Source organism: Tamandua tetradactyla, chromosome 4 (genome assembly GCF_023851605.1).
Source record: "Tamandua tetradactyla isolate mTamTet1 chromosome 4, mTamTet1.pri, whole genome shotgun sequence".
Taxonomy (NCBI): Eukaryota; Metazoa; Chordata; class Mammalia; order Pilosa; family Myrmecophagidae; genus Tamandua; species Tamandua tetradactyla.
In genome coordinates, this window is record NC_135330.1 from 42,217,755 (window position 1) to 42,242,098 (window position 24,344).

General features: G+C 35.1%; 1 protein-coding gene across 3 annotated transcripts in view; it reads left to right on the forward strand.

The window, feature by feature from the left end:
* PLA2G4A (phospholipase A2 group IVA) overlaps positions 1-23,675 on the forward strand; it is a 147,873-nt gene extending 124,198 nt beyond the window's left edge. For all 3 annotated transcript variants that reach the window (XM_077157263.1, XM_077157265.1, XM_077157264.1), the window contains 4 exons: positions 3,553-3,737; positions 13,392-13,587; positions 15,080-15,237; positions 23,177-23,675. In XM_077157263.1, coding sequence (XP_077013378.1) covers positions 3,553-3,737; positions 13,392-13,587; positions 15,080-15,237; positions 23,177-23,308 — 671 coding nt within the window. In that variant the 3' untranslated portion in view covers positions 23,309-23,675. The remainder of the gene's footprint in view (positions 1-3,552; positions 3,738-13,391; positions 13,588-15,079; positions 15,238-23,176) is intronic.
* Positions 23,676-24,344: the final 669 nt, after the last annotated feature.

Genomic DNA, 24,344 nt, shown 5'->3' on the forward strand with positions numbered 1-24,344 from the left:
TGTGTCTATACCTATCAAAGAACCTAAATCACTCATTCAGAGTTTGGAAACCATATATCTTCTAAAGTATGAGAGGTTATACTTTTATAGTGGTATTTATCAAATTGTGTATGTCATTTTACTAAGTGTTATACACTGTTGGGGGTTCAAGTTGAAGTAAATTTGGAAAAACTGAAAGTTCCACCCTCCTCTTCACAATGTAATGGGATACCCTAATGAGTTTGTGATGTCTTTTTTAAAGGTGCCTCAAGTATATTGTGTTAAAAGCAGACTGACTTACATCTGAATCCCAGCTGGCCCATTTATTGGCTGGGCAATCTTGAGCAGTTACTTAGCATAAACTTCAGTTTACTTGTAGAAATAATAGAGGTACATACAGTATACAGTTCAGTGTGAGCTTCATACAATGGTCTCAGTGCAGGGCATAGTAAGGAGAATGAGGAATACTTGATAAAATTATCTATTATTTTAAGCTGTTGAATCTTGTCTTTCTCAAACCTATTTGATCACAGAACCCTTATTCTGAGTTTGTAACATCTGTTATGTGTTACAAAACTATGTTTTTTGCAACACAGTTAAGAAATGCTACTTCCTGTTAGCTTATCTGGAAAGTTATAACAGAGCTGTTTAGCTACATTCCAGAGATGAGTATTTATTGATCCACTAGTTAAATATAATGATTTTCTCTCAAATGCAATCTTGAATTTATGAGAAGAAAACAGGAAACTACCACTTTTCCATTGAGAAAGGGCAAATCAGACAGGATATGAGAGCAGTAACCTGTTTTTGGTTAATGTTTTATCTAAAATTAAAAACAAACATTGAGATTATGCACTCAGAGAAAAATATTCATGAATTATCATTATGCTTTTGTTATATTATGGAAAAATCTATGCATTTAAAATGTATTCATATTAATGTGGTTGCAGTCATCCATAGGAGCATGTGTGGATTGCCTCAGTACATTGTAGCTTCTGCTTTTTAAGTTATCCTTTTGAATTCTTTCAGTTCTATAGCTATTCCACTTTCTGAAGTAGCAAATGACATCGTGCACAGGGTTTAGCCTTTGTGTAGAGATATACCTGACTTGAGATCTGGACTCTTATTACTCATGTGAAACAGAATAATTTCTTTTACCTCTTTGGGCTCAGTTTCATTATCTTTAAAATAACTGCTAAGACCTCCTTTGCCAGAGTCTTATAAGGATGAAAATCTTGTATATGAAATTTCTAATGCATAATGGATGCTCAAAGCTAATGAACTTACTTTTAGGAGAAGTAAGAGTACCCAAATAATGAATTTCTAGCTTCTTAGTTATTTAAAATTTAATATGTCACCCTTTTAAGAGTTTGCATATGTAAGTTTTGAACATTAAAACATTTTAGAGGAATAAATGCTAAAATTGTTTGATAAAATCTATAAATATATATAGTTTTTCAATTTTGTGATCCTTAGTACAGGTCCTTTGATAGATAGAAGTTGAATATCTTGGCTGGTGGCTCAGCCATGCATACTTGATAAGAAAAGATAATTAAACCGAAAATAATTATTTAAAGAATGTTTTCTCTTCTTTCTCCACATTGGCTTAGGCGATCACTTTGGCCAGAGCAAGCACTTCATTTTTATTTTTGAGAACTAATGAAAGCTTTGTTTTTCTTTCTTTAAACTTTATTATTTGGGCATATAACTTTATCCTTGTTTTAACAAAAAACACTCTTTTTAGCTTATCTTTTTCATTTACAGCCATTTATTCATACCATGCCTCTTTCCTTTGTCTGATGTGGGTATTATAATCCTCAGCTGAAACCCCTTTCCTTCTTTGTACATAGACATCATTAATTGTAATTTATGACATTCATTTATTGTAATACTTTACAATACTTAAGATACTTTTTAGATATGAGAGAAAAGAAAACACATCTCTTTCTATTAACTGTAGAAATAGAAAGATACTAATTTGTTTTAAGTAACTAGACCATAGTCTAATTTAATAAGCTGTTTTGATTTACATTGAATTTTCCCCAATGGGTAACTGTCTCACTAGAGTTTTAATTTCAGCTTTTTATTGATAATTACAATTGTGGGTTTAATTGGGCAGCAAGAATTTAAAGATCTGGCTTCCTTTTTGATCTCTTGCTTTTAAAATGTAATGATAGGTATAGCTGATTCTGTAAACATAGGTTGGTTTGGCTCTCTAGTTTTTGCAATTTCTCATATGAAAAAGAGTTACTACAAGGAATTTAAAAGATCATAATACCTAACTCACATGAAAACCTTCATTCTGTTCACTTCAATAGATCTCTCTCTCTAACTGCTAGTCTTCCTGTCAGAGCAGAGAAAACGTTTGGACAAGGGAACAGAGCAAAGCAGTTGCCTGTCATTTGAGTTAGTTCGGTTCAAATCAGTTTAATTCTGGGTCCCTTTTTTTTTCCTTGTATGAATCGAATTCGGAGCATCACATACAAAGGTGAAGAGTACTATGTTAGCAATATTATTTGTTCATAAAATTAATGTTCTAGGCCTTGCTTTCTTCCAAATCCCGTGACATCTCATTCCACCCTCCTTCTATGCTGTAGCAATACTGGGTTCCTTGCTATTTCTCAAACACACCAGGCTTAATTTGATCTTAGGCCATTTTCTATAGCTCTTTCTTCCCCCTGGAAAAATATCCATCCAGATCTTAAGATGTTCAGTTCTGTGTCATCATTCTGGTCTCAGCTCACATTTGCCTTGTCAGGAGTGTCTTCCCTGGCCAGACAGCTGAATTTTCATCATATTATTCTTTATTATTTTATTCATTGTCTTTGTCACTGCCTGACCTACCTTGGTATATTTGTTTACTGGCTGATTGGCTGTGCACTCAGAATGTAAGCTTCGTTAGAGCAGAGTTCTTATCTATCCTGTTCAGTGCCTAGAATAGTGCCTTAACAGTAGTCAACAATACCTGTCTTCCGAATGCGTTGACTGGATTTTGTCCTTGGATTCCCACCTTGTAGTGAAATGAACTTATTATCTGCAGAGAGAAAGCCTGGGATCTTTTCAGATTCTGCCATTCCCCAGCAGTGTCACCTTAACGATGATTTTTAATTTCTTTCAGCCTTCATTTTTTAAAATTTATGTAACAAAAATAATATCCTCTACCTCCCATGGCTGTTGTAGGACTAAACAAGAACATGTGTGGGGAAATGTAAAGACCTAAGTAGTGAGAGATAATGCTATTAAAGGGATCTCGAGACATAGCTTAGCATTAATACCAGGACCTGTGGAAAGTATTGCCATCCATTGTCCCACCTAATCCTCACAACTTTATTTGATACGGTATATTTATCATGATATTATAGAGGAAGAAGCTAAGACTTAAAGACAGTAATGAATTTACAACTACCAAAGCTGGACACATGCCCAGTTCTGTTTGTCTCCAAAGCCTGAGGGTCTAACCATATGGAATTTCTGCTTCTCAAATTTAATAAAAAATATTTTTACAACTATTTAATGTTGAAGGATAACCATAATTTCATTAATTCTTTTTTTTCTTCTTTTCTTTTTATTAAGATCCTGATGAATTTGAGAGAATATATGAGCCTTTGGATGTCAAAAGTAAAAAGATTCATGTAGTGGACAGTGGGCTCACATTTAACCTCCCCTATCCTTTGATCCTGAGACCACAGAGAGGGGTGGACCTTATCATCTCCTTTGATTTTTCTGCAAGGCCAAGTGACTCAAGTCCTCCATTCAAGGTAAGGAGTTTGTACAGCATCCCGTTATCTAACCTGTTCTGTTGCATGTCTTATTTGGCTCTCTTAGTCTCTGTATCCCCAGTTTCTTATCCCTTATGCCTATTTTCCACATTATTGCAAGTAGTATTTCTAAAAACACTGATCTGATTCAATCACTGCTCTGCTGAAAGAGACTTTTAAATAACTCTCCATAACCTATGTTAAAAGTTCAGAGTCCTTAGCAAGACAAGTCCATTATAATGTGTATGAAGTTCAGAAAGAAATAGGAATAAGAAATACAAAGAATTGGGAATAATCAGCAGGTAAATGATAATTAAAGTCATAATTTGATGAACACATGCATTGAGAGTATATAAGATAAACACAGAGAGGAGGCTATAAAATATTATCTTTAAACAACAGCACTAAGGGAACTTAGGAAGTAAATAAAAGTAGTGTATAAGTGTTATGAAAATCAGTGGGAGATATTTAGCAACAAGAACATCTTTGAACTAGGAAAGAATAGCTTCAATAGGATTATGAGGGCAGAAAAAGACTAAAGTTGTTTGAAAGATGAGTAGAAGTTAAGAAAATGGAGACTTCCATTGTCTGTTCAGAGAAGAAGGAAATTACTGTGATCACAAGACGGTGTGGAAAATAGGAAAGCTGGTGGGTAGAGGGGAGCAGGTTGTTAATAAAAGAAACTTCAACATGTTTAAAAGCTGATGGCCAGGAATCATTAATGAAGATTTATTGGAAAGATCAGTTATAGATAGAGTCACACCCTGGTGAAGTTTACCTGAGAGGCATGTGGGCAGGAGATACAAAACCCAGATGCACAGTAATATAGAAACATCTAGGTTGGTGCAAGAGGGAAGGGGGAATTGAGAATTGTGGGTGAAGATTCCATTTTAGGCATGAAGAAGGACACTTAAGGAAGTACTCTTGATGGCCTCTGATTTTGATAGGAATTAGGAGACAATGTCACTGTTTGAGGGTGAGAGAACGGACACAGTGGGATTGTGGAGGTTGGGAAAACGCGAGTTTATAGCAGCCGATGGGAAGAATGGGGAAAAGTTTTTAATGCAGTAATATAGAAAAATTGTGGGACAGCACTGTGCATTCATCTAAATGAGACCATGAATGTTATTTGTTCCCTTTGCCCGGAACACCCCAAGATGTGTTCTTTAGACGCATCTCAAATGTTACCTTTCATGACCTCCACATGTATAATTTGAGGTACAATGGACTTAGTAAATTCTACTAATACAGCACTCATCATGATATATTCCTTGTATTTCATTTCCATCATCTCTGAACTCCTTGGGAGCTAGAGCACTCTTTTTTGCATGCGTTTGTTTTAATCATTTGATCTTAATTTCTTTTTAATTGCCAACCTAAATGTAATTATATAGAACTTTTTTTTTTTTGGTGAATGAGTAAAATGTTAATTGACAACAACTTGTTAGATAGATGGAGCTATTATCCCCATTTCATAAATTAACAAACAGAAATTCATAGCTATTAACTGACAAGTCCATGGTTTCCTAATAAAAAAGAACGAGGTTCTCTGACTGCAAATTCTATTACATATCATTAGACCACTCTCAAGACTTTATAAAAGTAATAATAACTCTTAAAATATGTATAAAATTTCACAGTTTTCCAAATGATTTCATAGTTTGTCTTTTTGGAGGAGATTAGTGGTGTTCAGGTAAAGTAATAGATTTGGAAAGATAAATGATCTTGTTATACCAACAAATTTTTTAAAAAAAGGATTTTTGAAAAGAGCATAGACCAGGATCTGGGTGGAGAAGTGCTAGTTAAGAAATGACCAAGTTTAGACCCCTTCCCTAAGCCTGCTGAAAGGGAATCTATGCTCTTTCTTCTCTACTAGCTGCGTCTTTGTGAGTGCTTTGTGTGTATTTTTTGCTGTGCTGTGGGCAGCAGTTAATTGCAAAATATGGTGCCTGATCTCTATAACATCTTGGTCTTTTGGAGGGGAAGATTTATTATGTATAAGAACTATTTGAAAAAAACTTAATGCTATATGGTTATTTGGGTTTATAGAGATGTGTGCATTATAGAAGATCAGTATAAGATTGACGTGTCCTGGAGTAGATGAGCAAGAAAAGAAAAGAAGCAGGAAGCAGGCTGAAAACAGCACAGAGAGGTGTTTGAGTAATACACTGGTCTGATTAGAAGTGATAGGTACTGAGCTTACATTAAGAGGAAGCTAGGGGAGAATCTGAAATTGGATGATAGGAAATAGAGAATCAGTGGAGGATATCCAGCAGACAAATGACTTCACAGATTTGGAATTTCAGGGTGATGAATCTGGCTGTAGAAAGTAGGGTGAATTGGATAGTACAGTTAAAAGGGCCTTCCTGTACTCCAAGCATAGGATAATGAGGCACTGCACCAGGGGGCTGCCTGTGAGAACCAACAAAGTAGCGGGATTTGAGGACCCATGATGAGCAGCGGGAAGGTGAATTTCGGTGGATGACTCTAAGATGCTAATGTTGAAGCTGGTTCTAGTGGTGGAGAGCACTGAATTATTCATTTCACCCACGGCAATACAAAACGTCAGAACGATCGTTTTCGTATGAAACAGAGCTCTACTACCTCAATGAGTTAATATTGGAAAGAGGATTTAGAATATTACTTTGTACCTCTAAAGGAACTATTGCACTTTGCAGTAATTTTTAAATGTTGATTCATTGTTTCCAATGAAGAACATATTCATTGTGAAAATTTGGAAATTTGGAAAATACAAGTGCTTATGCTATTCAGAGACAACAGCTGCTAATGTTTTTGCATTTGCCTCTACTTCCTCTGTGTGTGTGTGTGCTTGTGGTTGTGAGAGAAATAGAAAGAGAGACACAGAGGAGACAGCATCAAGATCATATAGCTTTATATTCAGCTTCTTTCTACTTAAAATTATATCATGAGCCTTTGTCCATGTCATTAAATAAGTTGAAAAACATAGTATTAAAGATGGCATAGTATCTCTATATATGGATATATATATATGCAAGAATTTATTTTAAAAGTACTGTGTTTTTGACATTTAGATTACTGCTTCCTTATCACTTTTTATATTCTACAATGATTATTCTTACACAGGAATCCTTTATTATCTCCTTAGGCTAGGATCCTAGATAATCAGTTTTTTATGACCTTTTTTTTGGTGGGGGGGGGACCTGGTCCAGGAACCGAACCCACATCTTCCGCATGAAAGGTGAGCATTCTACTGCTGAACCACCCATGCACCCAGTTTATGACATCTAATAAATATTTCCAGATTGCTTTCCAGAAGAGCTACCCCGATTTATATTTGTATAGTAGATTGAATACGTGAGTCTATTTCACATGCCTTTACAACCTGGAAAAAAAGTTAAAAAATTTGCGACGTGATAGGCTAAAAAAGTGACACATGTTTTGTTTCAATTTACTTTTCTTTGTTTGTGAAATTAAGTGGGTTTTTTTGATGCTTATTTTATATTTATGTTTGTGACTATTTTAAAATGGGATTGTTAGTGTGGCTGCTATGGTTGATGAACATTCTTTATATTTTTAAGGATATTATATTTTGTCTTATTTTTCAAATATTTTTGTAGTCCAATCAGTTGATGTTGTGGCTTCTTCCTTTGCTTATATTCTTGAAATTTGTACTTCTCACCAAGATCATTAAATGTAGATTGAAGACTATGCTTTTATGATATTCTTTTAAAAATATTTGCTTATTAATCTTTCTGAATACAGTGAATGTGTAACAATACAATGCCCTCACAGACTTTTTTGTTTTTTTTTAACATGATTGTGATGCTTCCTTTATCATATCCCATATTTTCATAGAGCACTAAGATCTTTTTTTTTGTTGGATTTATTTGTTGTATCCCATTGGTTCTAACAATTCTTAGCACCGCACAGTGCTTAAATTATTGTAGGTTTGTTATATATTTACTACATGAAAGAGCATGTACCAGTCATCACTCGTTTCTATTAAAAAAAGTCTGTACACATTCCTACCTCTGTGTTCTTATGGATGTTCTTTAGAAATTTTGTTAATCCCTACCATCTTACCTCTCCCCTCCCAAAATGTCTGTATTTCTTTATATTATTAGCTTAGTATTTCATTAAACCCATCAGTCTTTAAATAATGAACTGCATTTGCAGAAGCTTACTATAAAGGAAAGACATTACATATAATAACTTTTTTTTTGGTCTCCAAAAATGAACTTCAAGAAGTTCGAAATGAACTTTTCAGGCTTATTTAGAATATTGATAGCATTTTTTAAACCATGAGATTTGTTTTAAAAGTAAGCATTATTAAACTGGTTCTAACAGATGACTCAAAATAATTTTAAATTGATAGGCAATATTAATGTTAAAATATGATACTATATTAGATATAATATAGTAGTCCTTAAAAATAGCTGGAGAGTCTTCAAAGTTCTTTTGGTAGCAGGAAAACGTCCCAATTAATTAACAGGTTATATGTATTATGAAGTTATTAAAGTGATTAAATAGTGATTCATTTTCTATTTTTGAGACTGAAATATGAGCACCATTTTTATAAAAGAAAAGCATCAAAACAGGACAGAAAGTCAGAACCATTGACTTTATTTGTTATTTGTTGACTATTCTAGCACTGCATAAACAGAGATAAATTTAGGATTTTGTGAGGAAGATATAGAAAGATGGATAGCATGGCTTTTGATAAAGGCAGCCACAGTTTATAATATATCTTTGTTGTAACTGCACTTGAAAGTTGATGACGTCAATGTAAGTGATGCTGTGGATTTGTTTAGTTTAGTAGGCTCACATCCTAATACTAACCAGATATAAAAGAGTCTCATGGTTATGAATAATGTTCTTATAAATGTTTTAAGAAAGGCAGCCCTGCATTTCATTTTGGCAAGTTTTTTATTAATCATTTAATAATGGTTAGATACATAACATCTGAATTTCTTTAACATTAAGGTCCATCCAAGGACAATTCTAATATGATTTGTCTTTAATATTGACCTTGAAAATAAACAAAGGTCTTTACCAGATTATGAATTTAGGGGGGAAAAAGCATTTGCATTTGTGAGGAGTAATAGGTAAGGAATCAAGCAAGCAAGAAGTGTAGGAGAATTCTGAGTTTGCTATTGGAGGGGTTTCTTCATATTTTTCTATCTTACTAAATTTATGAACAGTAATAGAGTTATGTTATTTTTGTTGCCATAAATTGGCCATAAATCTGGCTCAGTTTTTCAGCATTATTTTAAATGTTTAAAGACCGTAAGCCATGACTATGGGTTCAATCTATTTTAAAAGAGAAAGAAGAGAGGAGAAAAGGAGAGAAGGTGACAATGATGGAAAGAGAGAAAGAAGAAATGAAGAAAAATTTGAAAATATAGTTTTCACAAATGATAGAAGGAAACACATACTTAATATTGTGTCCTTATATTTTACTCAAGTTAAAATTTCATTTAAATGACAAATAAAGGGTAAAAAAACCTGTATTTTTCCACTTTACCTGATGTATTTGCTGACATTAGAGTATGGTCTTTGTTTTAGAACCTCTGCATGTGATTCACTTATGATGCTTAGATGGCATCATACCGTCATGTCCAAGCATCATCTTTGTGTGCTCCAGTCCCCTTGGCTGATAAAGGGAACTGAGTGATAGTAAATGTAGTATTTCCAGATTTACCAGTTGTATTAGCATGCTGACTCTGCCAAAACAAATGCCCACAAACTTGATGGCTTAAAAAACAGACATTTTTCTGCCACAGTTCTGGAGGTTAGAAGTCTGAAATGAAAGTGTCAGCAGAACTGTGCTCCCTCCAGATGATCTTGGGCAGAACCCTTCTTTGCCGCTTCTAGCTTATGGTGACTATCAACATTCCTTGACTCGTGGCTGTTCGCTCCTATCTCTGCCTCAGATTTTCACATGGCCCTCTCCTCTGTGTGTGCGTGCGTACATGTGTGTCTTCTTTTCTGTTTCTAGTAAGGACACTTATCATTAAATTTAGAGCCCACCCAGATAATCCACGATGATCTCATCTCAGAATCCTTAACTTCATTACATCCATAAAGAGCCTTTTTCCAAAAAAGTTTACATCAAGAGATTGAACAGATTCTGGAGGGTTAGGGCATGGCCTGCTTTTATGGGGGCTACCATTCAATCCACAAAACCTGTATTAGATGCAAAATATCAGATGTCTTGTAACTAGTATATAACAGACATTATTTTTTCCTTATGTATTTTTGTGGATTTGTATTAAACTCTTAGTGAAGAGTTTCTAATGAAAACTACAAAGTGCTATTAACTCGATATTACCCACAGAAAGTTATTTTCACCTGTATTGTATTATATACCTCTTGGAACTTGATACTCATATGCCTTTTATTGGAATTGGAGAGTGATTATAACCACAGAATAATGAGTTCTAAGTTGGAATTTCTGTCTGCTCTTTCTTTAGTTGCTTAAATATTTTCTAAGATTTTGTCAATTTATTTACATACCTATGCTACAGTAACACTCTCCAATCTTAAAAATATTTTAAGCAATGTGAAACATCTTAGAAAACACAGACCCTAGACTTACACAGAGAGAAAGGAACTCATTTCTTCTAAGGAAAAGCCAATTTATTGTTTATGAATACATTTGGAGTGATGCAACGGTGGTTCAGTGACAAGAATTCTTGCCTGCCGAGCTGGAGAGCTGGGTTCGATTCCTGGAGCCTGCCCATGCAAACAAATACATTTGGCCATACATCGTATGATTTAAATATATTTCTGTATAATTTATGTTCTTTTTCCCTTCCTTCAAGACTTTTGGTCATGTTTTATACTCAAAAAGGAGTACTAACATTTTACAAATTATCCCGATGAAATGTTTTGCCATATTTTTACCTATGCAGAAAATGATTTTAGTTAGTACTATGTAAACTTACCATGAATTAGTCTATGGATATCTGAAGTCTCAGAGGTGTCAAATAGCAAAAATTAACGCTTACAATAGAACACAATTGTGACAGATTGCTATACTTCGTGGACCAGCAGTTTTTGTCCACCATTTTTCTTTCAAAATACTTTTTTAAACTCATCTGTTCTATTCATAGTCTCATTGTTACTCAGTCTTTACAGAAAGAGAGATGAGACATCAGAGAGGAGTAGTTTTTCCATTCCATAACCACTGTCTTTATGGTCATCAGTTTTTAATCTTTTCCACATCAGGATCACTTAAGGAAAAGAGAAAGTCCCCATCTCTTCCTGATTCCAGTATGAAATTATCTAAAAATATCCTGGCCTTTATGATGTTCTTTCCTCTTTCTCCACACAGCCTCACATCTTGGTCATGCCCTTTGAATCATGTTTGCAAACACTAGAAAGCTCTTTCGACAGTGTGAACTTTTTGTTTTATTTTGGTGTTGAATAATCTTGAATGAATAATTGTGAATAGTGTTAAACAAGAAATAAGCTGAATAATTCAACTAAGAAGAATAAAAGCAAGATGGTTAGCGGTAAAAGTTTGCTCATGTTTCAAATAAAACATGAGTGATATGCATAATGGGTTTCCAGTGAAATATAACTGTATTTAGCTTAATAGTGTACAAAACAAATGTTTTCATATTAATTAAAGTCTTTGTTCTCAAGGATCATTATTTCTTTGTAAATGGTATATAGAGAAAATCAATCAACTTAAATCACTGCATTCCAGAAGCATCAAGATATCAAGATAATGGTATTAGCTTTATTTTACAGTTGTAGAAAATGAGATGCCGAGAAATTAGAAACAGGTGAAATACAAACGAAATGGGCTCAGAAGCCTGCTATTTCAGGGATAGTGAACAACAAGTTCACCGTTTCTTTTTTAGCATGGTCCCTATGGTGTCATTTGGAAAGTTTTAGTCACACTTCAGGTCAGAAAATAATTTCTCCTTTGTTGAACTGAAATGACTAAGAAATTTGCCCAAGGTCACCCAACTAGCAAGTGGAGGTATCTGTTTGAACTGGGCCTATCAGATTGCACAGCCCAGGCTCATAGCTGCCCATCACCTCTGCTCCCTCTATCATACTGTACTGTAATAGATATAATTTATCTTCCACTGGATTGCAAGCTCCAAGGCTCTAGGGACAACCTTTATTTTATGCCTTGCATGTACCAGATATTCAATAAAATTGTTGAATGAATAAAATAAATCTCTGAGGAAATAGCCCAGGTGTGCCTCAAAATTTAATAGTGACCTACGCTTTCTTTAAAAACATTTATATAATAATTTTTATATATGAAGGGTTATTCAATTACTAATGAGAGCACTAGCTCTCATTCACTGGGCTTTTAATCCCAGGACAACAAGAGTTAGTAAAGTTTCACTTAGTGTTATGGTCCCCAACCCTTGGCATGGAGCGTGGAACCTAATCAACAACCAGTGGTTATTGTTGATTGAATAAATATGATGACAACAGTAGTTAAGAAAAAAAAATTTAAAAACTGAAGACTGTAATGATCAGTTCCCCACAGTTGTATAGCACTTAACATATGTATCAAACAGCACTTAATATTTGACAGGCACTATTCTAAGCACTACAAATACTAATTCATTACATTCAAATAGCAGGTCTATAAGTTATGTATTATTATCATCATCCTTACTTTATATTTGAGGATATTGAGGACTGAGAACTTAAATGTGCCAGAGGTCACAGAACATGTTAGCGGTGAGCCACAGATTTGAACTCTGGCTATCTGGCCCAAGTCTATGCTTTCACACAATTATGATATTCTGATTCATTTTTGTCCCACTTCCCCAAAGCTGTGTATCAATGGATGTGAGGTATATACACTGCATCTCTTTATATTGATTTATATTCTACAGCTAGGTTTTTTGTTGGTTTTTGCATCTACCCATTGCATTTGTCAGCTTTCATACAGAAATAAACTAACCCAAAATTTCAGTTGTGACCACAAACATGAGTTTCTTGGTAGTCATGTTGCAGCAGCTGCACCACAGCTGCTGTGTCTCTCTTCCATGCATCTTCTGTATCTGGTGGAGATGTCTAATCTTCTTACCAGGAAGGGAGCTAATACGTGGAAAAAATAATACAATGTGCCACACCCATTAACTAAGTTTTGGTTAAATGACCACTGTACGTATTATAGTAATATGCTGAAGCACTCAACTTCTTTACAAAAACAGAAACACAAAAGCTGACTCAGAGTAACTGAAATAGGTTTCCATATATGAAAATATATTATTTAAAACTATTATCTTACACTTTGGTGGAGGTGATACAGGTAAAATCCAGTAACAGAGGATTCCTCATTCTGTTTCAACATTTCCTTTTACTCCTAGATGTTAAAAAATAAAAATTCTCATGGCTTATAAATGCTAAGAATCCATAATACTGTTATCTCTAGAAATTACATAAACATAACTTCATTTAGTTCAGTTCATCGATAATTTTTCAAATGCCTGCTGTGGAGCTAGGCTTGTGCCAAAATTTAACATAAAAACAATGAGTTGGCTTATAGAGTACATTCACATCTTTTTGAGATTGATGGCTTCTTGGGAACAGGGACGTTATTCATCCTAGCAAGGAGCACACTGCTGGCACATACCTAGCGGACAAATGAAGACTGAGAAATCCCAAGTGTATCTTTCTCCTCTCTCATAGGAACTTCTGCTTGCAGAAAAGTGGGCTAAAATGAACAAGCTCCCCTTTCCAAAGATCGATCCATACGTGTTTGATAGGGAAGGACTGAAGGAATGCTATATCTTTAAACCCAAGAATCCTGATGTGGAGAAAGACTGCCCCATCATCATCCACTTTGTTCTGGCCAACATCAATTTTCGAAAGTACAAGGCTCCAGGTAATTGGCAGTGGGTTATGGCCTATAAGTGGAAGTTTTTGGGGAGCAAGACTGATATTAAGCTGGTTTGTACTGGTACTTCTATACTGTTAAAATATTGAACTCTTCCCTTACCTTGATAAATAGCTACAATCCTGAATCCTCAAGTACTTCTCTATCCTACCCTAAGATTCCATAAATTTCTCATAATCAAGCAACCAAAGACCAGTTCAGCAAGAACCTCCGGGCCCTTGCTCCAAAACCTTGAATTATATTTGTTCTACTTTATTTGTGCTTTTGTCATAAAGTTTGTTAAAGAATTTGAATATCATCATCATAAGAGAGCTCATGTTTCAGAACAACTCATGCAAAAAATTCTGATACTTTTAAGTTATCACAAGGTTAATGTGATCTAGCAGTACACCATGGCTAACAATTTCATGTTACCATATTGTATTCTCTGTAGAAAAAGAGAATCAAGCTCAAGTTATAGTAGTTTGGTTTTTATCATATTCAGAGAAGTCCATAAACCTTTCTTTAAGGAAAACATTGACTAGCAAGATATATCTAGAGATCAACAGATGGTAAGTTGAAAAGTGTGAAACCTTACCATTTCAGGGTCAGCAGATGTACTTGTGAAAGGAAAGACACAAAGAAGTCATGCAAAATGACTTTGTATGTATCAGACATACAGAGAAAATATCAATATGGACTCAGGTTACTGTAAGGTATGCATCAACCCAAGAGAAGGAAGAATTGGCCAGCATTTTTAGCTATTCAACAATGGGATACTTAAAACCTAGAAAATTTCCTATCACTATTAATTATCAAGGACAGACTCATGCATGAGTAGTTGGCATGTATAAGGGATGTGTGTAGCATAAAGATATTTTGCTTTGGCTTCCCCCAAAAGCAGGTTCTGAGAAAATGATTCACGTGTAAATAGTTTATTCTGGTGGAAGACAGAACTTTAGTAGGGAAGTGGGGAAGGAAGTAAAGATGAAGGGAAGAAAAGCCGAAAACAAAGGATGCAATACTAAGCCAGCTACTTCAATGGCAATCAGAGCTAAATCTCATTGGGAAACTTTAAAAAAAGAAACAGAATGTATGCTCCAGATCATCCTTTCTACTCACACACCAATAAGCAAGGACACTTGGGGATTTATATACTGACTCCCTAGAGTCATTGTTTGGTGGCTGCTCTGTGGGGCAGAGCATTAATTATCAGAGCGTTCATCCTGCTGCTAGTGGGCAAAACAACCTTCCACACTTGCAGGGAATGATAGAAAGTCCTCACACGGAGAGATGCAGCTACTGGCAGTTGGAAAAGACCCAGAGCTTCAGACATGATGGAGTCTGGGGAATATGGTTGGGGACATAAAAGTGTGATAACATGACTTCTGTAGGGCCTCCCAGTGTTGCTTTGATGGCTATTTGCTTGTTTTGTTCCCTGAATTTTAGAGAGGTTTTATAGTTTAAAAATAACACAGTTTTCATCTCTTCTGATATTTAGGTGTTCTAAGAGAAACTAAAGAAGAGAAAGAAATAGCTGACTTTGATATTTTTGATGATCCGGAGTCACCATTTTCAACCTTCAACTTTCAATATCCAAATGAAGCATTTAAAAGGCTGCATGACTTAATGCACTTCAATACCCTGAACAACATTGATGTGAGTATCTCCTATAGTTACTGTCAAGGTCAATTTACTTCCATGCCACCTGAACGCAGTGATACTTCTTTTTGGTTAAACTTGAACATAAGGTTTCTGAATGACACCACCCAAAATGTGCTACTGGACTTTTCATGGATTATTTTCTAAATATCCAGGAGAACCCTATATTATTCAAAATTTAGGAAATTCTTACCCCCAAATTGAGCCCATATTTTTTACTATTATTTGATTGATGTGTTAAACTCAGCTTCTTTCCCCAAATATCTTTACTCATATCATGGTAAAATAAACTCTAAGTAAGGAAGAAAAATGATTGAAAGGAAATATAGAAGTGGAAAAGTAACTGTAACCAGAAGTGAGGTTTGTCTACAAAAAATATGGATTTTAATTGATACACTTATGGTTTTAAATGTCTTCATTTATCATTGTAGATCTTGGGGGTGTCACCAAAGGCAGCAGGCTCCTCCATTTTTAGCTCTTCGGATATTAAGTATTCTTCACTTTAGCAACTTTAGAAACAAATCATTCTTTTCAGCATCCATCTTATCAATGGTATATTTGCCAGAATTATGTGTCTTTGTGAAATTCTTTAATCTTCACTGACTAACTTGGAATTGACTCATCATTTAGCAGCAAGGATGTACAACTGAAATCATGTCAGCTTGTGATTCCAAATCACAGTATCTGACAAATTATTGTAAATTGGGAAATCCCAAGACCGTTGGCCCATTTGAATTTTACATTTTAGAAAATGGAATAAGAGAAAAAGAAAAAAACAATTAAATGGAGAAACAAAGACATCAGGTCTGATTGGCCAATCTTTTTTGGGATTGTGTGAATAGCACATAGGAATTTATAATATCTGGATGAGCATTCGGGTTATATGGAATTTAATAATATTTTGTGAGTACATGGAAGGTTGGTATATCTAGTTTGTTTGCTTAGTTTTTATCTGAGACCAATCATGATCAGTTGTGTGCAGTTAGGAGTGTTACAAACCTATTCTGTTTATTAACCAGTACCTTTAATTGTAAACAGAAGAAATTTCCCCCCAAATAAGCTTCCATTTTTAATGATTTTATGAGATGGTATTTTTACAGATATTATTGTTAACATCCCAGATTTAAAATTTGGTTATAGTGTGTAGGAAGCATGAACTTAAAACTAACATGAGGCCGGCCTGAGTTCAAATCCTGGTTCCTGCAACTCTAAAGTGCTTTGTTTTTATCCTTGATTTGTGAGTAATATGAAATTATTCATGTATTAATAATTTGACATCCTGAGCAAAATGTATAGCATGTATCCTTTTCTCACTATATATATTCATTTTCTTCTTTTATCTCAGAAGCTTGGACATCTGGAAGCCACATACTGAACTATTTCTGTAGTAATTTAAAATTTTAAAAATATTAAGACAAAATGAGTATTTTAATCTATAAGGAGGGAAAAGGAATTCTCAAAATAAAGTTGTGTTGTTTAAAGTACCACACTGTTAAAAGATAAAAGGGCTGTAGTCGAATATCAAAGTAATTCTATTTTCAGTGATAAAATCAATGAACTCAAAACTGTATATTCTTAGGGTACACAGGTGGTTCAGTGGTAGAATACTTGCCTTCTATGCGGGAGACCTGGGTTTCATTCCTGGACCATGCACCCTCCAAAAAAACACCCCAAAAAACTATATATTCTTTGGGATTAAATATATTAAACTTGATGAGTTATTCTAAAATGGGAAAGCATAGATTTTAGACATATATAAGTGCCCTGTTGGACTTAGGAAAATAAATCTGTATCTATCTTAATGGTACTTGAAACAACCATATTTCTCTCACTGTTTCCATTTTTGGTTTATATAATACCGCTTAACATTTGCTGTAAGAATGGTATAATTGTATTTATACCATTCTTTCAAAGTAATTTGTTTGACACTTTGATGAAAAAGTTAAAACCTGACCAAAAATAGGCTGAATTCCAAAATAATTGTCTTGACTATGGCTCATTAAATATTTACATCCTCAGCAGCCATCTAAAGTTAAGCAGTTCTTTTTTTTTTTTTAAACATGGGCAGGCACCGGGAATCAAACCCGGGTCCTCTGGCATGGCAGGCAAGCATTCTTGCCTGCTGAGCCACCATGCCCCCCCTAAAATTAAGCAGTTTTTAATTACTTCTACTAAATTTTCAGGCAGAAGGGAAAGAAGCATATAGAGGCAAGGCCATGGACTTTAGACCATGTTTAAATCCCAGATGGATCACTTGTGTGATTTTGAATAAGCTACTTTAGCTATTATAGCATCTATTTCCTATCTCTAAAGCAGAGTTCATCATACCCATCTTACTTCTTTGTAGTGCAGATAAGAGCAGCAAAACTTTGCTAAGGTTAGGATGCTGGACAGTTTGTTAAGTTCAATCAGTAGTTAAATTCCCTATTCCCATAGCATTATATATAATGGAGTAAGATACTGATTCACACTTCAGCAAACATAGCAAATGCTTATCTAGCATGAGGCATCAGGGCTATGTGAAAATGGTGGCCACCTTGAACTGATGATGATTTATCTACCAATCCTGATCCTATAGAAGACCATTTGTTGTTGTTGTTTTTGAAGACCGGTTTTGTCGTGGCTGTAGCCACTGTTTGGTGAAACTGTGGCTGAGGCAACTTTTATCTTTTCAATTCATGTTTAGGCCTTTATTCTGAAAAGGACACCCTGTCCCTGGCAGCTGCATATATTTGTTGCTTCATTTTCCTAGACATTCCTAGATGGTCTGCTTTACTAAATTCCAATTCTTCCTGAGAGGACCTCTGCTCTGTTTCTCCTCACTTGGTGACAGCAGCCTGGGTGCCTCATTAGCTCCACGTCTCTGCACTTAGTCATGCCAAGTTGCTTCTAACTGAGCACTGATTCAGTGCTTATACAATGGCAGCATTTCAGGACTTTCTTGGAAACGTAACACATAGTGATTTACATGGGTAGACGTGGTGTGTCGGGGACACGGGGGCTTTGGAGTCAAACAGATCTGGGCGCTCATAGCCTTGCTCTGTTTCCTTTTGGTTGGGCAACCTTGGGCTTGTTGGTTAATCTTTATGAATTTTACTTTACTCATTGGTAAGGGGAAGTAATTTTATATATTTTGTAGGATCAGGGTGGGGATTAAGTAAAATAATACTTAAATAATATTTAATATTTAAAATGTAAGGGCTTGGCACTTCAGGGACACTTCACTCGGTAAATGGGAGCAGTTTATATATTAATGATAATTATTTGTTTGTGTTCATATTCCCTTCTATTTTTAAAGTTATAAACCCTTTGAAAACGGTTGCTTGCCTTGTATCCTCTCAATGCCTAGCACCTACAAAAAATATGCTATAAAATTTCCATGAATGATTTTTAAACTATCAATGATTGATAGGCTGAAATTGTTGAAAGAGTTGGATGTGACAGGAGGAGGGGTAACAAGGGTCAGGAAGCAAGGGGGCTTTAGTCGGAGCCAGAGTCCCTGATTGTGGGGAATATCTACAGAGTATATTATTAGCCAAATAGTTAGGCAATGCACGCTACTCAACAACGACCGCTTTGACCTGGAGGGAATGTGCCTTCTGAGATATCTTTCCCCAGAACTTTTTGATTCAGATGGTTCAAATGGCAGGTTTTATGTTATATATAACCACAATAAAAATAAATAAATTTTATATAATAAATATATGTATATTTCTTTTAGCACAATTAAAATAAATTTTCTTGCTCTCATTTGTTCAATGTATTAATTCTCTCTCTCTCTCTCTCTCTCTCTGTGTATATACATACATATATATATATATATATATATATATATATATCTCCTAGGGATCTATTATTATGACATTTTATTCAGTATATGCCAATGATACACAATAATGACCTTTTAAAATTCTCAAATAATTCTATAGAGTGTTAAATCTGAGATGTTAAATGAAAGAGGAAAAGCATATATCTGGAAATACTTGTACTTAATTCTTTCAATTTATTAATATTTCATCTTGATAAGAATGTTTAAGTACAAGTCAACGTTTTTATTTTTTAAAAAATAATTTAGGGGCAGGCCACAGTGGTTTAGCAGGCAGAGTTCTCACCTTGCATGCTGGAGACCTGAGTTCGATTCCTGGTGCCTGCCCATGCAAAAAAAAAAAAAAGATATTTATATATATATATTATTTTATAAAATTTTTGTTTATTTTATATGTGTGTATATATATATATATATATATATTTATTTGCTCATTACTATGTATCATGGCCTACATAATAGGCCCACACTCTCCACCTTCTATGCTGTCGATAATATCTTTCCATCTTATTTATTCATTAATATAACACATACTTACTGAGTATCTACTGTGTCTCACACTGTTTTAGGGACTAAGGATATAGCAATAAACAAGACAGAAAGAACAAGAAAAGTTTTGAGTGCTTAGTGTAAGCCAAGTAATCCCCCCGAATATTTAACTTTCATATTTTTTAAAAGATATGTATTTTTCTTTGTAAGTGAAGAAACTGAGGCATGGATTATCTAGTCAGATTGCTAGAAATCTCATGGTTATACAGGGAGCTGAGATGGAATTGCAGGTCTTTTCTCACTGTTCCCATGCTTTGGAACCACCTCTCATTTCCTACATTTTCCCAAACAAGACCTCTTTTCCAACCTGACCAGTGTTGGTCTCTTACACATGCCACAACCTTCCATCTTCAGGCTTTGTGCCCGGTTTTCCTACTACTGACAACATGCAGTCTTTCTTCTGCCCTTATTCAAATCCCTGCCTGGTCTTCAAAGGCTCAATTCAATTCTCCCTATCCATGTAATTGAACTTCATCTTGTTACCTTGTATAATGCAAATTCCAGTGAACATCTTCTCAGTAGTCATCAATTTTACAAATATTTATTGTGCATCTTCCATGTTCCAGATGCTGGGGTCAAAAATGTCAAGACAAGCAAGATCCCTGCTTTCATGTCATTTAGGCTCTTACCAGGAATGCAGATGTTAGCCAGAAAATACACAGTAATTTAGACCAAAATATCTTCTTCTATTCTCCTATACTTGTAACTTTAGACTCTTTTCTCAAAATGTGCTATAAATTCCTCCTGGACCTATTTTTAAAATTTCTATTTTGAGGACTCAATAGTTGTTTGTAGATTGTTTACAATTTCACATCCCCAAATTTATACCCCTTTTGAGGGGAAGATCATGTTTGACATGTTCTTTTTTCTTATTTTCAGCTGTAGTTGCCAAAGTTTTAAGAAGTTTGGATGAACAATGAGGAAGTATTGCAATAGTGCAAGTGAAAGTTGACATGGGCCAGAATTAGGGATTGGCAGTAGGGGTGGAGAAAATTGACATATGAGGGTGATCGCTAGGACAATACCAATGGACTTTGGTATTGGACTCTGAATGAATTTCAGGGGGTGGGGGTTGAATGATGAAGTTAGATATAAACGCTATGCAAGATTACTCTCAGTACAAAAAAAAGGAAGTTTCGTATTTGGCATACTACTTTTTTTAGGTACGTCTAGTTGTACCCTGTATCATGCCAAAAGGTTTGAATTTAGCAACTGACAGCTAACTGAGTGTAGCCTCTTCTGTTTCTGTCATAGAATGATCGCTCACAGGAAGCCTGGGGTATTTTCTGCAACAATCTGTAAAACCAAGTTAATGGTTTCATAGTGTTTATGTGCCACCTAGTGGTCCAACCTGTATGTTCTAACTGCATGTTATTTTTTGTGTGTTTCACAGTTTTAAATGTAACTGTATCATTCTTCTTTATAATAATGACCTGTGTACTAGGAATACCTGCCTAGATCCAATTACGGTAAATTCACTAGCTCATGGTATTGATATCAGTGATTCTTTGTGCACATGAATTCATTGTAAAGTAATTGACAGGAGTCATTATCACTAGAAGCTCTCCTGTGGTCTGTTGTGCTTTAAAGCTTTTTAGGCATCTGGAAAAGTAAATATTTGCCATTTTATTTGCTTTGCATTCTTTTCTGTAATGAGGATTGATGTGTCTCAGGTTTCTAGACTTGCTTATTTGGACCTCTAGAAAGGAAAGAAAAATTTTCGTAGGTGTAATAGGGCACTTCTGAGAACAGAATTGATTTGCTGACTGCACCAATAACAGTCTGACTCGTAGCTATCCATGATATGTTTATTTCTCAAAACTTTTACAGCATCTCATTTAATTTAGAATCTGACTTGAAAAAGCTGACGGTCAGTTTAAAAATAAGGACAGCAGTTACTTATTCTAGTTATATGATGTTCCTATGTGCCAAGCATCGTGTAAAGTACTTATCAACCATCACCAACCCCCACACAACCCAAAATTATTCTTATAATTATCTCATTTTATAGTTAAGGGAACAAGCTCAAGGACTTCAGCTAATTCCCCCCTGCACCTTACAGCAAAAAGTTATTGTGCCTGGAGACCCTTGCTCAAGGTTCCTTTCATAGACTTGAAACCATTCCTGTCACCATATAAGTAATTACATTTCTCTCTAACAGGGAAAATAAGGTCAGCAAAGCTTTACTTACAAGACTCAATAACATCTGAGTGCAGTTTTCCCAGAACATAATTATATGTATTTTTTTCAAAAAGCATATAAAGATATTGCATCCCTGCGATAAATCCCTCTTTCTAGAATATGACTGCTTGCAGTTTACAGTTACAATTGGAGAATAGAGGGACCCTTACTTTGGGCCCTGACATGAATTAAGTTATAGAATAAAAATTGGATGTTTGCATCACCCAATTCAGGATGTCTCCCTTGTTGAGGCATGGACACAGGCTTGTCCAGTGAACTGGCGGTGGAGATGGGAAAGCCTTTCTTCTCAAATATCTCCGATGCCCAGTGAGCCACATAGGTTCTGGGTGGCAGGTGCCAGTTGGGTCCTAAACTTCTCAGACTTACCAAGTATTAACCTCGACACACAGCTGAAAAGCACGTGGACAATACTTTAATGTTGCTTAATAGTCCCTGAGGGAGAGAACAAGGGGACTCATAGAATAACCCTTTGATTTGTCTCTGTCTCCTTGTGCCCTGAAACATCTATCTTATTGGTTAAGATGGACTCCTGCAGTCCTATCCCAGGGAATGGAGCCTTCCTGATTTTGAAAAGTTATAAGCAGCAGCAGAGCCAAGATGAATATCCGGACTCTTCTAAAGCCCACTCTCATTGTACTCCTGTAGACACTTCAACCAAATACTAAATTTTCTCTTCTTTCCAAAAATTCCCAACAAAATTAACATCATACATGGAAGAATACTTGATAATTGCAAAACCAATTCTTAGAGGTTATAGTTACCTACATTTTCTTCTGGTCACCATAAATTTAGGTACGGACACAAATTGTTCTGAAAAAAGAGAACACATTTTTCATCAGTAAAGCCCCAGAACATTTGTTCTAGGCAGGGACCACCCATGCTTTATAACTGCATTTTTTTTTTTTCAGTGGAAGAAGCAGGGTGATTCTTCTGCAATGCCTTCTCACCTCATTAGGCTTAGCAAATACTTTCCTTCCTTGTGGTCCCTCATTTCTGTTTGTCCACTAAATGTAGAGAACATAAATTTCAGATTTATTCATTACTTATTTCTTCCACAGTATCAGCTTCCCCATGAAATACTGAAAACAATAGAAACTTAGCATGTTAGAAGTATTTTATTCCCCATTTTTATCAGCAAAAAAACTGGAACATGTCTAGAATATTTCATTCTCTGGTAGGGGAAGGAAGAATAGCTATAAGTTCAAGAAGAGTATGAAGGTGGGATGTTAAATTTAAATGACTCAGGTTTTTCTCTTTCAAAAGGAATGCTATAATGAAAAGATCAATTTTTATTTTGGGAAAAAAATTTAAATGAGTTCATTGCAGTGCTGATTGTATGTCTTCTACCTCTGTGTATAGGTAATAAAAGATGCCATCGTGGAAAGCATTGAATATAGAAGACAGAATCCATGTCGTTGCTCTGTTTCCCTCAATGATGTTGAAGCAAGAAGATTCTTCAACAAGGAGTTTCTAAGCAAACCTACTGCATAGTTTGTGTGCTGGAAAGGACATAATTTTTGATGCATAGGCAGTTTGATGGTCCATGACAACTGGACTGAAAAGCACAGTACAGATTAAAGTATTGATAAGAGAGTTTGGCTGATACTCAGAGTTGCAGTTATTTGGCTGCATTAAGAATAATAAATACTATTATGAATTAGGTTGGTAGATATGTTTACTATGTAAAAATATTCTTGATAGTACTATCTATGAGTATAAATTGCCTGATGCAACCTTAGGGATATATACTGTATTTTTATACATTCCTTACAATTTTCTTATGTGTGCTCTTTTTAAAAATGTGGTTTCTCTTTAAAATATTTAACATCTCAATAAGTAAAACTGTATTTTATATGAATCTTATTCACTGACTAGATTTATTCATGCCGTGAGATAACACTATTACTTATTTATATATATATATATATGCATATATACATACATGAAAAAATAAATCTGCATACAAATTAGCATGAGGAAATACATTAGTTTTTTGTGTTATCATTTTTAATGCGATATTGCATTGTTGCTACGGAAGACCTGTTCAGACCCGCTGCTTTCATACATGAAAGGTGTCAATCCTCAACTCAAATATGAACCTTTCAAATTTCCTTTGAAGTCATGGTTATTTTTCTTAAGAAAAAGTATGTGTAATTTGTTGAACAAGTAGTATATATTTATTCAGCAAGTAGAAAAATATGTAATCACCTCCAGCGTAACATTTTATTTTGCTAATATTATCCTAGCCTGCTTATCCACTGAAGAGAGCAGCTGACCCCAGAGAACAATCCTGAAGGGCAGCAAGGGCTGCGTCAGGCTTACCGAAGTGGTTTGTCTGCTGCACCTGCCAGATTCATTTTAGGGAAGGTTCGCATTAGGTGACGGCGGTTTAGTCGCTGCCTAGCTGCTGGGCTTGGTGTTCCAAACTTGAGGTTGTTGTGTTCGTCCTTTGCTTTCTGCCATTCTTCTTTCCCTACGTTACCTTTCTTGAAACTCTCGATTCATTTTTCATCTTTCTTTCTCCTTT